General features: G+C 40.9%; 1 protein-coding gene across 1 annotated transcript in view; it reads right to left on the bottom strand.

The window, feature by feature from the left end:
- Positions 1-16,990, bottom strand: part of RANBP17 (RAN binding protein 17) — a 220,837-nt gene that overhangs the window by 62,768 nt on the left and 141,079 nt on the right. The window contains exons 18-20 of the mRNA XM_014550316.1: positions 13,348-13,411; positions 13,149-13,257; positions 929-1,032 (exon numbers count right to left, since the gene is read on the bottom strand). Of these exons, the coding sequence (XP_014405802.1) occupies positions 929-1,032; positions 13,149-13,257; positions 13,348-13,411 (277 nt within the window). The remainder of the gene's footprint in view (positions 1-928; positions 1,033-13,148; positions 13,258-13,347; positions 13,412-16,990) is intronic.

Genomic DNA, 16,990 nt, shown 5'->3' with positions numbered 1-16,990 from the left:
TTTTTTTTTTTTTTTTTTTTTTTTTTGTAGAGAGAAGAGGAGCCATGCAAAGCGATGGTTAATATTTTGGTCAACTTATTTCAAATAATGATAAAATATGACTCAAGCATCACCAGCAAAGGCGCCTACATTTTCGGGACTACATTACTTTCTTACAAATAATAATCAGTGTCAATCTATTTAATACGGCCTGGACACATTATAATTTCAGAAGATGCTCTTCCGACTGAGCAGACCCTGTGCTCCCCATCCTCCACATTAAAATATGGGGCTGCTTTGTCACAAACAGCTTGCTACACTTAAGGATTTTACTAATAAAACATAATGTTGTCTTAGATATTATGACTGTTGCCACAGCTGAACTGACTTGTCAAATCAATCCTAATATGGCTCCCACAGGCACATAAAAACCTTACTTAGCTATCAGTTATCCTAATCACTTTGTTCAGTTTAAGAATGCAATACTTCAAGACCAGCTCCTATTTATACATATATGCCTAGCCATTTAATAAAGTGTTGATTTATATAAATTCTTGTTTAAAAAATATTTAGAGATGTAGTGTTTTAACATGTGTATGTTTGTGCATTCTTCCATATCAATATGTTGAAACATACAGTTCAGGGTAGATGAGAGGACAGGGATGCTTAAAGGGGTGTGCCCACGAGAAATGTTCTTTTAAAGACATTAACTGCAATGAGAGACAAGTCTGTGTCACCTAATCGTAAACTTACTGTCCCAACTCATCGCTGATCTCAAAGCCCATTAACTTCAACACTTATATGAAAAGTACAACGGAAAGACAAATGCAGTTAGGGCCAAGATGCGGAAGAGGCACAGAGCACACGTGGACATGCAGCACCTTCTTCTGCACCTGGAGATTCTAGAATGAACAAAATTGCCTTTCCTCCTGTTTGGAAACAAACCCACCTTCACATCTTCTTGTTTAAAGTTGTTGTTGAATATCTGTAATACTGTTTCAAAAGAGACTGTAAGAGGCAGCATGAAATTCTCAAATTCGTCCTCATCTTCGCCTATCAAAAAACACAAAAGGGTCACCATGGTTTAAATGCACGCTACTGTGTGTGAGCCCCAGCAGTGAGCGCTTCATGCAGGCGGAGAAATGTCCGGGGAAGGTCGGCCTGCATTCACATCCTGCCCCATTTTGTGCTTTGGCTCACTGACTATTCCGTTTTGCCTTCTCTTTTTGCACCAAATGAAATAGCAAAATTACTTACCAGACTTTTTTTTTTTTTTACTCTTTATTGGATCAAACAGACTCATGCCCCAGGCATGTCAGCCCTTCGCTCTTAGGGCCCCCAGAGCTTCCCTAATGTCCAAGGAAAGCCTCTTTCAAAGCCTCTGAGACAAGGATCTTTCCCCTTCTCTTTGGGTGCCAAGGCCCTGAAGGGCTCACGGACTCAGGTGTTTAGCTCTAAGTTATTATTCCCTTTTATTTATGCTCTTTTTTTATTAATTTGTTAACTAGATGGCAGGGAAACTTTTATCTGCCAAATAGGATGAGGTCCCTCCTGGGTCATTTGGATTTTAAGTACATTCTCCATGGGTACACTTCCTCTTACATCAAACTTCCTTTTCTTTATAGAAAAGAGGAGGAGAGACATTTTCTATTGCTTTTTCATTTTAAAGGTTTCCTCAAAAATTCTGCAAAGTGGAGTCTTCATACATGGATATGCACAATTGACAATTTATGAAGTATTCTTTCAAAAGGGGTTTCTTTTAAGTGGGAGTTGACTCTCTCATTCATCCTATGTCACAGGGAACTAAGAGCCCTAATTCACGGATGAAGACACAGGCAGAGTGACTTACTCAAGGTAGCATATGCAGTTGGAGGTGGAACTATATGGTCCAGGCCCCTGATTTCTATGCTGTTAGTTTTTAAATAGAGCACTAGAGAGGAAATGCGATCTCAGAGAAGAGACCAGTGGTTCTCAAGTTTGGTCCTTGGCCTCACAGCATCAGCGTCACCTGGGAACTTGTTAGATGGACATTCCCACTTGCTGGATCAGAAACTCTGGGGTGGGGTCCAGCGATTTTTGTTTGAAGACACTCTCCAGGTGATTCAGATGCATACAAATGTTTGAGAAACACTAGCCTATACACCATTCTGCAGATAAGGAAACTGAGGTCCAAGGCCACACACAATCAAGGCAGAATTGGCATCTTTTAAAAAATATACAAATATATTTTTATTGATTTCAGAGAGAGGAAGGGAGAGGGAGAGAGAGAGAGAGAGAGAGCGAAACATCAATGATGAGAGAGAATCATTGATCGGCTGCCTCCTGCACACCCCCTACTGGGGATCAAACCCACAACCCAGGCATGTGCCCTTGATGGGAATGAAACCCGGTATCCTTCAGTCCACAGGCTGATGCTCTATCCACTGAACCAGGTAGGGCAAATCGGCATCTTTTGACTTGGAGCAGGTGACCTGGCTGACCCCGGTCCTTTGCGGCTTTTCTTTTCCCTTTAACCTTACATAATCTGTTTCTAGAGTCAAACAGAACCAGGACTTAGCTTTGTTCACAAAGAGATGTCAAAAGACCAACAAATCTTTCCTGGTATGCTGTTCTGGACAAGGGCCAGGATCCAAGGTGAAGGGTAAAGCAGACCAGATTATAATCCCTGCTCTGTCAATGGCTATGTGACCAATTACTCCTCTTAAATACACCCTCAGACAACTGATGACAACATTAGAAAGCTTTAGAGAAGCCATTCTTATTTTCCAAAGCCCAGGTCAAATGATCACTTTCCCAATGCCTGAGCTAACCTCCCCTGCAAGCACTCCCTGAGTCCCACTGCCCGTGTTCCCCCTTCTCCCTTCATTCCCATAGCATGTTCTCTGACTTTATGACAGATCGCAATTATCAGCAGACCTTGAATTGCAAGCGTTTAGGCATATAGCTGATAATAATACCAACAATACCACCTACGTCATTCCACCATTACCACTGTTTGATGAGAGTTACCTTGGGGATTGAATGAGATAAAATTTATAATATATGTATGTAAATTACTGACATCATCTTTGCTTTCACTTCCAGAGAGCTGAGACTATGCATCTTTGTGTTTCTCAGGGAAGGAGAATGACGTAGGGAAGGCTCTGCGTAAACAGAGCCTAATTAACCACTAGTTAACTTTGGACATTCTGAGTCTCAGTTTTCTCATCTTCAAAATAAGGATGAAAATACCTATCTTTTAAGCTTATTGTGAATATTAATGTTATAACACATGAAAAATAGAAGATTCTCAATAAACAGTAGTGGTAGTACCAGTATTACAGTATTAGCACCTACAACAGTGCCTGCAAATATTAGGGAAATACTGTATTTGAATGAAAAGTAGTTGCTCAATAAAGGTGAGTTTTAAAACTCCCTTATTTTCTTAACACCTGACATAGAATAATACAGAAACTAATTGAAGTAAACATTATCAAACCCTTAAATATGTAATACACACACACTTTAGAGGCCCAGTGCATGAAATTCATGCACTTGGGGGGGGGGTGTCCCTCAGCCCAACCTGCACCCTCTCCAATCTGGGACCACTTGGGGGATGTCTGACTGCCGGTTTAGGCCCGATCCCTGTCGGACATCCCTCTCACAATCTGGGACTGCTGGCTCCCAACTGCTCGCCTGCCTGCCTGCCTGCCCCTAACCGCTTCTGCCTGCCAGCCTGATCACCCCCTAACCACTCCCCTGCCAGCCTGATTGATGCCGAACTGCTCCCCTGCTGGCCCGATTGCCCCCAACTGCCCTCCCCTGCTGGCCTGGTCGCCCCTAACTGCCCTCCCCTGCCAGCCATCTTGTGGCGGTCATCTTGTGCCCATATGGGGGCAGCCATCTTGTGCGAGGGCGTGACGGTCAATTTGTATATTACCTCTTTATTATATAGGATATAATCTTACTGCTCTAGGATAAAGTATTTTCTTTAAAAAAAAAAATCTTTATTTTTGAAAGTATTACATATGTCCTCTTTTTTCCCTAAAGTATTTTCTAAATGTAGAATTGCACAAGGACAGTGACAATGGTCACTGCAGGCAGATGAGGGTGCAGGAAGGAGTGGACGCTCTGCAAGTTCTAAGCCTGGACCCTGGCTCTCCTGCTGTTAGCTGCCTGATTTTGGATAAAGTTGCTTCACTCATCTAAGCCTTAGTGTTCTCATCTGTAATTAAGAGACATAATATTTACAGTAGATCCCCTGATCTGTGGTTTCACTTTCTACAGTTTCAATTATCTGTGGTTAACCAAGGTCCAAAAATACTAAATGGAAAATTCCAGAAATAAACAATTCATAAGTTTTAAATTGCATGCTGTTCTGAGAAGCATGATGCTATCTTGTGCCATCTTGCAGTGCCCTGCTCGGGACGTGAACCATCCTTCGTCCAGCGTATCTCTGCTGTACATGCTACCCATCCAAAAGTCACTCAGGAGCCACTTTGGTCAGATCTACTATCACAGCATCACAGTGCTGTGTCCAACTAACCCTTATTTTACTTAATAGGGACCCCAAAGTACAGGATTAGTGCTGCTGGCAATTTGGAGATACCAGAGAGAAGTGTAAGTTCTTGACTTAATAAAGAAAAAAAAATCACATGCTGAGGTTGCTAAGATCTATATATATATATATATATATATATATATAAAAGGCTAATATGCTAAGTGTCCCTCCCTCTGTCCGACCGATTGCCATGACATGCACTATCACCGGGGGCAGACGCTCACCGTAGGAGCTGCTGAGCTGCAATGACTTGGCAGCAGCGGTTCTTGGGTGATGCACCCTGAAACCAGAGAGGAGGGAGCCCAATTCCTCGCAGGAGTGCGCAATTCCACCTTCGGCCATGGGTTATATGTTGTTGCTGGGGCTCTGTTGCCCCGAATCTGGTTTACTGCCCACTGCGTTTGTGTTCCACACCCTGTACAACAACAACTTTGCAGAGAGCCTTCTCACACTCTGGGACCCCTCGAGGGATGTCGGAGAGCTGGTTTTGGCCCAATCCCCACAGGCCAGGCTGAGAGACCCCACCTGCTGGAGGGACCCCACTCACTCCGCAGACGCCTTTTGAGTCCTGGTGCCACCAGGTACAGTCGGCCGGGGAGGGACTGTGGGAGGTTGGCTCCAGGGCATGTCTGGCCCGTCTAGCCCAGTCTTGCCCTGCCAGCCACCTTCTAATTAATTTCCTTTCAATGTGCACAAATCTGTGCATTGAGTCACTAGTCTATTATAAGAATGAATGTTCTATCCATGAAATTGTGAAGGGAAAAGAAATTCGTGCTAGTTATGCTGTTAGACCTCAAAACAGCAAAAGTTACACTCATAGTGCATGATGAGTGCTTAAGATGGAGAAGGCATTAAACTTGTGGGTGGAAGACATGAGCAGAAAATGTGTTCTGATTAATGGTGACGTGGTGCCCCAGAAAGCAAGGAACCTACAGGAAGACTTCAGCAAGGGGTCCCGTGACACAGGTGACCACATTCACATAACTCTTATTACAGTACATTGTTCAGTTATAATTGTTCTATTTTATTATTCATTATTGTGGTGAATCTCTCACTAACCCTAATTTATAAATTAAACTTTATCATAGGTGTGTATTACAGGAACAAACATAGTATAGATAGGATTCAGTATTATCTGCAGTTTCAGGCATCCACTGCAGGTCTTGGAACATATCCCGCACGTGTAAGGAGAGACTACTGTATTTCACAAAGTTAGCTGTAAGGATTAAATAAGAAAATATCTGTAAACCCCTTTGCTTAGTATTTGGCACTTAATAAATGATAGCTATTAGCATTTTTTGTTGTTTTGACTGCAGCCAATAATAATATGATGTAGTCAGTATGGAAAACAGTTTGGTAGTTACTCAAAAAGTTAAACACACAATTGCCACTTGACTCATCAATTTTCTCCCAGATACATACCCCAGAGAACTGAAAGCCTATGTCCACACAAAAACACACACACGACATTCATAGCAGAAGTATCGTACAGCCAAAAGGAAAAAGCAACCCAACTGTTATCAGTGATAAACGGAGACACACACTGTGGTATGTTCATACGAAGGAATATTAGCCAGCTATAAAAAGCAATGAAGTACTGATCCACCCTAAAATATGGATGAGCCTGGAAAACATGCTGTGTGCAAGAAGCCAGACAGAAAGGCCACGTTATAGGATTCCATTGACAGTAAATGCCTACAATGGGCAAATCCATAGAGACAGAAAGTAAATTAGCGGCTGTGAGGGGTGGGGGGTAGGAATAATGAGAAGAGACGACTTTAAGGAGCAGGGCTTCTTTCTGGGGTGATAACAATATTCTGAAATTAGATGTTGATGGTTGTAAAACTTTGTGAATATTCTAAATATACTAGTACTACTGAACTGTACACTTTAGAAGAGTGATTTTATGATATTTAAATCTCAAAAAGATAAAAAATAAACCCCCAAAACCGCCACCAATAAAAATCAGTGTTTGGTTACCCCTCACCACCCCCTGAAATGTATGCAGAGCAGTGAAAATTTCATTTCCTCAAATTCAAATGCAAATAGCAACTGAATTACTGGTGGCTGGGGCGTGGCCAAGGAGAAGTAATGAAATAATCATGGTAATAATAAATGATGGTAACCAACTATGATGATAGTTACTAGGATTTACTATATGGCAGGTTGAATAATGGCTCTTCAATGATGTCCATTTGCTCCTAATCCTTGGCATCTTTGAATATTTTGGGTTCTATGACAAAAGGAGTTAAGGTTGCCAATCAATGGACTTTAAAATAGAAGATTATCCTGGGTTATGCAAGGGGGTCCCATGTAATCACAAAGGTCCTTGGAAGTGTTAGGGGAGCCAGGGGGAAGCCAGAGAGAAGGCAGCACGAGAAGGACTTGGTCCGATGTTGTTGGAGAAACAGGGCCATGGGCCTTCCTTGACTTAGTCCATTGAGACCCATTTCGGACTTCCGACCTCCAGAATTGCAAAGTAATAAATTTGCAACACTGAAGTCATTACATTTGTTACAGTGGTAACAGGAAACTAATATAGTCAGTAAACGTCAGGTCTAATGCCTCTGTTCCAACTAAGGAGAACTGAGAGGAGAGAAACAAGGAGATTCAGAGGCAGCGAGCGAGAAAGGAATCCACTTAGAACCAAGTCCCTGGGGTAATCTCGGAAGAGTGGCCCCTTGCGTAGGTGCAGGCCCACACCGCCTGCTCTTCCTTGCCAGTGCTTCCAAGGACAGCACCTTAACGTTCTAGGACAGCAGGTCTTGAGAAATGTGCTTAGCTAGATCCCAGAATGGGGTTTTCATTTCAGTTTCCTTCCAAACTGCCTCGGAGTCCTGGCAGGCTTTGATATGACCTGTGGCTTCAGGCAGGGCAGGAAGCTGAAGGTGCCCTCAGCTTGTGCCCAAGCACTGAGGGTAGAGCAGCTGCAGTATGGGCACTGAACTTGCACTGTATTGAGGTCCCAGTGGCAGTCAGTGTCCCTAATAGTGCTGACAATAAATATTTGTGTCTCAATTAATATACACGGAGTACTTGTTTTGTGACAGGAATTGTCCCAGGCCCTTTGCACACATCTTTATCTTACTTAGGCCGCATGACTCTTCAAGGCACATATATCCATTTAACAGATGAAAAAACAGAGGCTCCCTTTAACTCCTCTCCCTAGGGAACCAGAATGTTTATTTTAGCTCCCAGAGGAAAACTCCAGCACCCACTGCAGACTAGTGTTCGCCTTCCCTAAGAAAGCTACCTTCCAGTTTCATCCCTGAGGCACCTTATTCCCTGGAGTGCTCTGGACTCTACCCTCAAAACCAGGTAAGTTATTAAAACTGGATCTGGACTTAATGGGCTGCTTTCTGCCTACAGGGCCAGCTAATTAGTCTTAATGATCTCATTATAGATTCTAAGTATTTCCAGCTGCTTCTTTACCCCTTATTGCCCCCCAACCCCCAAGGTCTACTTTCCAGATAGTCTCTGCCAAGTCATGGACACAAGTGATATGTCGATGCAGTCTTCCCACCTATAAGAACATTAGCTACTTCTGATCAAGCTTCTCACTTGCTGGATCCTCTGGCTATTTCCCTTTGTGTTCCTTTATCTATGAGAAAAAACGTGCTTTGCCCAATCATTAGACATAAGGACACATTTTAAAAACTATTTGACTTTCACTGATCATAGGGCTGTAATATACCTATATAGGGCAAATAAACACGAATCTGTTTATTTGATAGAAGCTGGGAAAGTAATCCCTTCTCCCTTCTTCTCACTGCCCCCAAGCCTCAAATCAATCATTCAGTTCAAATAGTTCACCTAAAAATGAAGACGAAAGTTACTTTTCTTAATTGATTGCGAAGTAAAAGGTGAAGTAACAGCTTAGCAAAAGTGAATGAGGATGTGTGGTCAGAGGGCTACAATGTACATGACTGACCTTGGGCACGTCTTTTAATCTCTGTACCTCACCTGTCTAACAGGTAAACAATGTAATATCTATTTCATGTCGGCTGTTCTGAGGATCAAACAGTATAATGTATGTGAAATGATTTGCCAACCGTAAATGTGTAAACATGTTAATTATTATTACTAAAGAAAAGGAAAGTTTCCTTTCTCTGTATTTTTACTTCTATCTTTAGTAGCTATTTCTAGAATAGTCTTCCTTTCTTATTCAACTCATTTACTTGTTATTTAATATTTCTCAAATGTAAGCTAGAGACATCTTCAGGTGCCAAGTACCTGTCATCAGCCACAAAGGTGGATGGATGCTATGCTACTTTCATCCCTATAGAGAGAACTGTCTCTTCATGACTATAAACTCTATTTTCATATTAGCATCTCCGTGATCATGAAAACATATAACTGCATCTTAGAGTCTGAATATCTGAGGGAAGCATGCTTCTTATCTGAGCAGTTCAAGATAAGGCTCATAAAATGTCCAAGGAAAGCAACTGTCAGTGAACTGAGCATTTCTGAATGTGTGGCTGGTAGAAACCTAATTTGCAATGAATATTTAGTTCTCCATAAAACAAAAAGCCTTGTTACTGCTCTTTTCCACACTTCCCCTCTCCAGTATTTGTCAACTGACTTCACCTCCTTTCAAATTAAACAAAATAGAAGGTTTTTATTTATTCCAGTATTTTAGACTGAACAGCTCCCTGGAGGTTCTCCATTTACGGGCTTGGGTAATACTATCTTTGCTTTAGTTTATTAGATTGACAAAGTTAATTTAAAAATAACCTAGGGAACTTTAAGTGATTCTTGGAAGGGCTAACATGCATGCACATATGGTCGGTCACCCATTTCCTTCTGTGTGTAACTTATCTCACGAAGGGAATTTATGTAGATTCATAATTTCTTAGAATACAAAAAATATGTTGCCAACATGAAACATCATCATTCTGATGATGAAATGCTTTCAATTCTTTACTCCATCTAGTTTAGACAAGGAGCAATTTGATAAAATCGCCGTACAACTGTTTATTGCCAATGCTCCCCCCACCCCATTTTCATCTGAAATACAACCTGGGGCACATAGCATCTGATTAAATTCATACAAAGCACAAATTATTGAACAGAAACCAAGATGCATTTCAAAGTAAGTATCAATTAATGTGACACCTAATTTCTAATCACTCCAATGTGCAAGGCTGATACACAAAACATATCTAATTTATTCTGTAGAACTCAATTAGAATATATTTTATATTTCTATCCAAGAATCACATCCAATGGTTTGCTAGCAGGTTGGTTAGGTGTTTTTTTCCTAGTAGATTCTTACGAAAAAAGAAAAATAATCAGTGTTATAACTAGTTCCTCCTCAAATGTTTCTTCATTTAATTTGAGACAGATTTCTCATTACCTAATATTTTTCTTCTTTCTTTAATACATGGATCTGTGCTGCTCTTGGCAAGAGCACTCTCTCTTTTCTCCAGGTTTCTGTGACAGTGAACACAGGATAGAAAACCATAAAACCATACACACAGGGATCCTACAGCCTAGTTTGTGAGATAAGGCTTCAAAGAATAAAACTGTTCAACAACACCCTACAAGTGATCGTCTGTGAAGTAGCAACACTTTTTCTCTTCAACAGAAAACAACAAACAACTGATCCAGCACAAGAGTGGCCAAGCGCAGCTGATCATTGTGCAAGCAATCAGCCATTGGTCAAAGCTACTCCCAGAGAACCCGACAGGCAGCTGGCTCCAGGGCCCAGGTGATGGCATCTTGGTCACAGTGCACTTGTGTGTCCTGCTTCCCACTAGAACTTATTGAGTGCTTACAATGTAGAGATACTGAGATTGGGCCAGAAAGCCTGGGCAAGACAAAGCCCATAAACTGAAGGAGTTCAACATGTTTTGGGAAGAAGAGCTGCTCTGGTTCTTAATGAGGGAAAGAAGCCTTGATGCTTTATACCACAAACCATCACTTGATGCTTACAATATACATTATTTTAAAAGCAAAAACACTGATAAGGAAAGAATTTCTTTTAAAAAAATGTACAAGTTCCAGGAGTGCAGTTGCTTTTGTTTTTCATTTTATCTATATCCAATTCAATTTATTTATATCTAATACCTACCATGTACAGGTACTTCCACATAGCCTGTTTTTTTCTTCTATTTCTTACAATGTATCTAAAAAGTGCTTGCAATCCTATACAATAAAAGACTAATATGCAGAATGACCAGTTGCTATGATGCACACTGACCACTAGGGGGCAGACGCTCAATGCAGAAGCTGCCCCCTGGTGATCAGTGCACTCCCACAAGGGGAGCACCGCTCAGCCAGAAGCCGTGAGCCGGGTTCATGGCTGGCGAGTGCAGCAGCAGTGGCGGGAGCCTCTCCCGCCTCCGCAGCAGCACTAAGGATGTCCAACTGCCGGCTTAGGCCCGCTCCCCATGCCTAAGCTGTCAGTCAGACATCCCCCAAGGGCTCCTGGACTGTGAGAGGGTGCAGGCCAGGCTGAAGGACCCCCCCCCCCGCCGCCGCCCGAGTGCATGAATTTCATGCACTGGGCCTCTAGTATAACAATTATTTACCTCAAAAAAACTAACTAAAAAAAAAGTCAATGTATACTTTATATTGTTATGGGTTAAATATTTCAAAGAAATCTGGTGAAAGCTAATAAAGTCCTACTACTTATTCAAAATTATATACGTTTACTTCAATTTCTCAGACCTCACAGTTAACACTAAGCACATATAGAAGTCATCTTCAAAAAGGGGGTGTGCAATGCCAGGCACTTCTGGGCATCACCGGGTCTACCAACTGTCAGTGCATTAAGTTAGCTGTGCTGAGAGCACTCACAGTGCTGTCCTGTTGTTTAAGCGTCCCCAGATTTATGGGGGTTCTTATCTATGCTGACCTCATGAAAAAGGACCTCGGTCCATTCCATTGCTAGGTCCTGAAGATGTGGGTGATAGGGTCCTACTTCTAGGAAACCTCCTCCAGGTGGTTCTCTGTAACTTTGGTCTCCCCATTTCTTTCACTCTATCTGTTAGAGTCATCCAAAGAGCATGTATAAGGCTTGGGAAAGAATTCAGTCTAGACAAGGGATTCATCATCATCTTTAATGCTTGGGCAACCAGGAAGCAAGAGGGCAAGCTCCTTGAGGGCAGGGGCCAATATGGCAAGGTCTTTGTGGTGCCCTCAGAGCTCAGCACAGTGTGCCCTCTAACTGATTACTGAGAACAATGACAGTATACCTGGCCTGCTCCTCTTCTCTCCAAGGCAGCAGCCAAGACGTAGCACAGGCCAGTGTGCAGTATGCAAAGCTGTCACTCAGCTGGATCTCCCACTGGCCTGGTAGCAGATGATTGGGTTTTGCATGCCTGGTTTACACTCTTCAAATATTTATAGACAGTTCCCTTTGCCTCTAGCCCTAGTTGTCACTTAGCCAAGTTATACATACATGGCCCTTTTAATCTTTCCTTAGAAATCAATCCTGCTCAGCTCCTTAATCATCCTAGTTGCATTTCTCTCAAGTTTTGGCTGTTCGTCTTTCTGGTAATTTATTCTGTTGAAATGCATAAAAAAAATACAGGTGTGAAGCAGAGAAGGTCTTGGTCACCTTCCAATTACGAAGATCAGTGCCTTTTACATGCAAAATAAAATTATTCAATCTCTTTCCTTTTGTATGATCACGTTTTTAAAAATTCGTATTTAAGATGATGGATTAATGAATACATTGCAAAAGAAAGGAAGAAAAGATATCACTATTATACTCTCAGAATATCATCATTGATTAACTCTCTCTCTCTCATGTGTCTATAAACTGATTAATTTAACCTGCAGCATTCAGACATGGAGAACAATGGGAATTGAGGGTAATGTGGTCCCCATAGAGAGGTGTAATGTCCCTCCCTAAGGTGCCCTCTTCCTGCGGATACTTCTGGCTAACGTTAGCTTTCAATGAAAAAATTAAACACGAGTTAATTTCTCCCATTATAAAAGTAGTACATTAAAGAAAATTTTAGGTAATCAGAAATGAGGAAATGTTACTTATAGTCCACTACTCAAAGACAACATTTAACATTTTTGAATAATTTCATTTAAGTCTTTTTTGATGTATTGTTCCTCCCCCCCAATAGGCATGATCATACCATTTGCATAGTGTAATACCTTGCTTTTCCCACTTACTATTATAAGAGACATGTCATGTCTTGCATTGTCTTCAAATTGTTATTTTTAATGACCATATATTACTCCATCAAGTAAGTGGGTGTGCCTAATTTTACAATTCCCTATGTTAGACATTTACATTGTTTCTATGTTTTCTTTAGATTAAATGTCATTATAAAGAAAATCTTTGTATGCAAAGCTTTTCTGTATTTAAGATTGTTCGTAGATTCCTAGCAGTAAAATTAATGTTCCAAAGGACACCCGGAAAATAAATTTAGAGGAAGTAAAGAATTAATGCAAGTACTACTTGAAGTGAAAAATACCACCTTAAGTACAAAGATTTGTCTTCTGGTTCTGATGTTAACAAGTGAGCGCTCAAATCTTAGAAAGCTGTAGAAAACTGCTGGAGGTGGCAAATGCGGTAAGTTAAATGTGGTCCTCTCAAGCATTTCCCGTCTTTATCCACAGGTATACCGGTAATCCTTATCAAATCAGCTTAAATTCTTACCCTTACCTAGATCTACCATCAGAAGGCGAGTGAGGGCTGTGTAGAAGGTTGTTCGGCACCTGAAGTCACTGAGCCTGTCACTGTCACTGATGCCGAGGAAGGGGAAGTGTTCACTCTAATGAAAGCAAAAGAGCAGCCAAGTTACAAACGCTTTACCTAAGCCACCTGGAAATTCTAGTCATTAATGAGAGGAAATCAGACTCACCGTGTGATTTTTTAGCATGAACTTCACAGCATCTATCTTCACCAGTTTTTTTAAGAGGATATAGGTAATAGAAGTTAAGGAATTTGGCGAAATATAACTGTCTTATCAACAGGTAATAATTCACAAAGTGACACTGAATTACAATGGCACCAATGCCTACTTATGAGGAATAAATATTATTTTGAAAGAGTAGTCCTAGAGAAATGTCCTTCAGACTGTTAAGAATGGCAATCTATTATTAACCAGTGCAATTACTTTTCTCATCTTATACATGTTCTCGTCCTGGAGAGGAAGAATTAATTTTATAATTAAGACAAAAACTTCTTTACTATTAAAGCCTTCGTAGTGGAAAATTAAAACTGACCTTTTTTTACATTTTTGATGTAATGTGAGAACTTCTCTTTACTTAATATTACTTCATAATAAAATAATGATAAAAGACCCATGATAGGCTATCAAAAGGAGAAAAATGTTCAATTCTAAGAAACAATGAGCTCAGTTAGAAACTTAAGGAAAGCCTGCTTCAGATGAAGGAGATGGGAATACAGCCAGGAGGACGTAGCAGACTGCATGTTATCAAGGACTGAAGGTCAGGCTTAGAGCGCCTAATATTTCTCAAGTACCTATTGCGTCCAAGGAATTTCATGTGTAACTCACCTAATCTTCACAATTAGAGTGCAAAATATTATTTCTTATTTCTAGTCCATAGGTAAAACGAGCACAGAGAAATTAAGTTACTTGCCTAAGGTAACACAGTTATGGATGGATAGTGCTGAGATCTGAACTGAGGTTTGACTCCAAAGACCACATTCTTTCTACTGTACCGAACCATCATCCGAACAGTTCAACGCATGACGAGAACATTACGAAATCAGCATGATGAGAACATTACGAAATCATAAGCATGATCACAGGCCTAAAGAATTTCTGGTTAACGCTGTCATCAAAACACCCTCTTCGTTTACTTTATCCAGTCACATGTTTTCTGCTACAGCCCGGGGCCTCTCTGGGTGGATCCCTGCCTACTTGCTCATGCCCTCTTGCAGGCTATAAGAACCTTAAATGGCACCATTCATGTTCCCATGAAAACGCTGACTCTTTGCCTTCACATCGTCTCCAAGTATAGAACTCTCTCTGTTGCCTCCGTACAGGGACACTGAAATCTAACTCGAGATTTTAGTCACTCAGCCGTGGATGTAAAAGAGTAGAAAACACATTGGAACACAAGTCAGGAAGCCTGGGCTTTCAGCTTAACCACACCATTCAGTGGGCTGGAGGTGCCTGAGCACCATACTCAGCCACTCTGAGCCTTACTTTCCCTCTCCAACGAGTGAGGATGAAACCTATGCTCAAGTTGTCTGTCTTACAGGATTGTTGTGAGGATCAAATGATGAAAATGTCTTTTTCAATTTTAAACCAGGGAAGAAGACACAAAGATGCAGGGAATCAACGTTTACAGAATGTTTACTACTTACAAGGTTGATTCTCACAATCCCATGAGATAGGTAGTATTGCTTCTATTTTTCAGATGAAAAAACAAATCAAAAACATTAAATAGAACTTTCCAAGAGAAACGACTAGTATGACTTAGATCCAAGTCCCCTGGACTCTAAAGCCACCATTCCAGCGGCATATGAGGCATGCACATCTGTTCACCTCCACGCCAGGATGCAGGGACAGGGCTGCATCCATGCGCTCTCCTCCTTGCACCGTGTTCAGTGGGTGCTCAATGAACTGAGTGTTCCTGGCAGGCTGAAGGGCAAGGAGATCAGGGCTGACAGGTAGCAGGTCTTTCCCTGCCTACGAAGCTGCACATTTGATTTTTTTCCGGTGTAAATCACTGAGCAGAAGAACTGCCACTCAAACTTCACTCAGTTAAACAGGGTGGGGTCAATAAACTAAGAAATACCTTAAGTAATTACCAAATACAATTCTCTTAGAATTGCAAAGTTAAAACTGACAGGGTCTGTAGGTAATCAGGATGCTGCCATTAATAGGAAATTCCTATCAGTGCTGCTAATAAACAGCAAGTCCTGTTCTGACAACAGAATATTTATGGGAGCAATAAACAGAACATTCACAGGAAGACTCTCGTCTGCCAAAGACACACTTTCTGCAGAACTGCATCTGTGCACTTTGAACCAAGGCCAGCCTCACTGCCTTTTAATTAATTATATTCTAAAGAACAAATGATTAAGAGTAAATATTGTTTCAATAAAGAAAAAAATGAGAGCTCATCAGAATATTTATATTCCCTTATAGGAATTCAATTTAAAGCTAGTTATGGTCCTTAAGAGGGTTTGTAATGTTTTAGAACAACAACAACAACACACAAGGCAAATGGAGCCCTGGCCAGGTGGCTCAGTTGTTTGGAGTATCGTCTCATATACCAAAAGGCTGCAGGTTCAATTCCCAGTCAGGGCATGTACCTAAGCTGTGGGTTCGATCCCCCATCAGGGTGTGTACAAGAGGCAGCCGATGGATATTTCTCTCTCACATTGATGTTTCTCTCTCCCTCTCTTCCCTCTCTCTCAACATATCCTCGGGGGTGAGGACTAAAAATAAAAAGGCAAATGGCTAATCATATTATGATTTTTATACTTTTATTGTATTCTTTTCTAGGATTTTATAAGTTGCATAAAATTTTAGTTGGTGGGAGCATTTTAGCTGCGTGGCTTTCTGAATAGCACATTACAGTGAATGTGATGATGGCGGTTAACAGCAACAGCAGGAGTCTAGAGACATGAGTGAGAGAATTCAGGAAAGGTCACACACAAAACATGTAATGGTAAAACCAAGATTCAAGTCCAACTTTGACTGTCAAGTGTAAGTTCTTTTCACTAAGTTACATCATATCCATTTGATTTGAAAGAGGCCAGTGATTCTGCACAGACTATGAGCTTCTTGAGACACAACTGAAGCTGTAACTAAGTCCCAGAGGGAACAGGGAAACTGTTCTTTCAGGAAGGAACCAATTCATTAATGAACTTTCATCACATCCAGACTGAGCAAACTCCATAGCCTGGCTGATAGTAACTCACCGAACAAAATTCCTTTCTGTATCCACGTATCCTTTAAAGAGGAGGATAACGAAATTGAGAATGAACTGTTTTCTTAAATTACAGGAGTACCACACACTTTAATTTAGCAGCTGATGGGCACAGGAGCAACAAGTACAACTTCAATTCATGGTATCAAGCCTTTACTGAGTATCTGCCATATTTCATCAAACCTACACCACTGATTATAAGAAACATAACTCTAGGTGCTATTAAGAAAGACAAGATGCTTAAAAATACCTTCAACTGTAAGACATCTGATTTACAGAAGTGTTAAAATGTCAAGAAATTTCTGTTTGAGAATCAAAGGAATAGTGTAATAATATGATATTCATTCACTAAGTACAAGAGGGTGGATGATGGCACATTTAATCTAGTCGATTATTTAAAAGTCATATATGTTTACAAACAGTTTTTGTAGATAGAATTAGACGCCGATGATAAAAGAGAGTTCACGGATAAGAAAATTACATGTTTGAACTTATTGTAGATAGGTACAAAGTATAGTTACTGAACTATTGGTTCAGTTATTTCACAAACAGGGTTATGCCAATAAACCCTACTAAACTAAAAACTCCAAATAG

The sequence above is a fragment of the Myotis brandtii genome, unplaced genomic scaffold, assembly GCF_000412655.1.
Source record: "Myotis brandtii unplaced genomic scaffold, ASM41265v1 scaffold6, whole genome shotgun sequence".
NCBI lineage: Eukaryota > Metazoa > Chordata > Mammalia > Chiroptera > Vespertilionidae > Myotis > Myotis brandtii.
The sequence above is the reverse complement of the archived record's forward strand: the minus strand, read 5'-3'. Positions and strand labels throughout refer to the sequence as shown.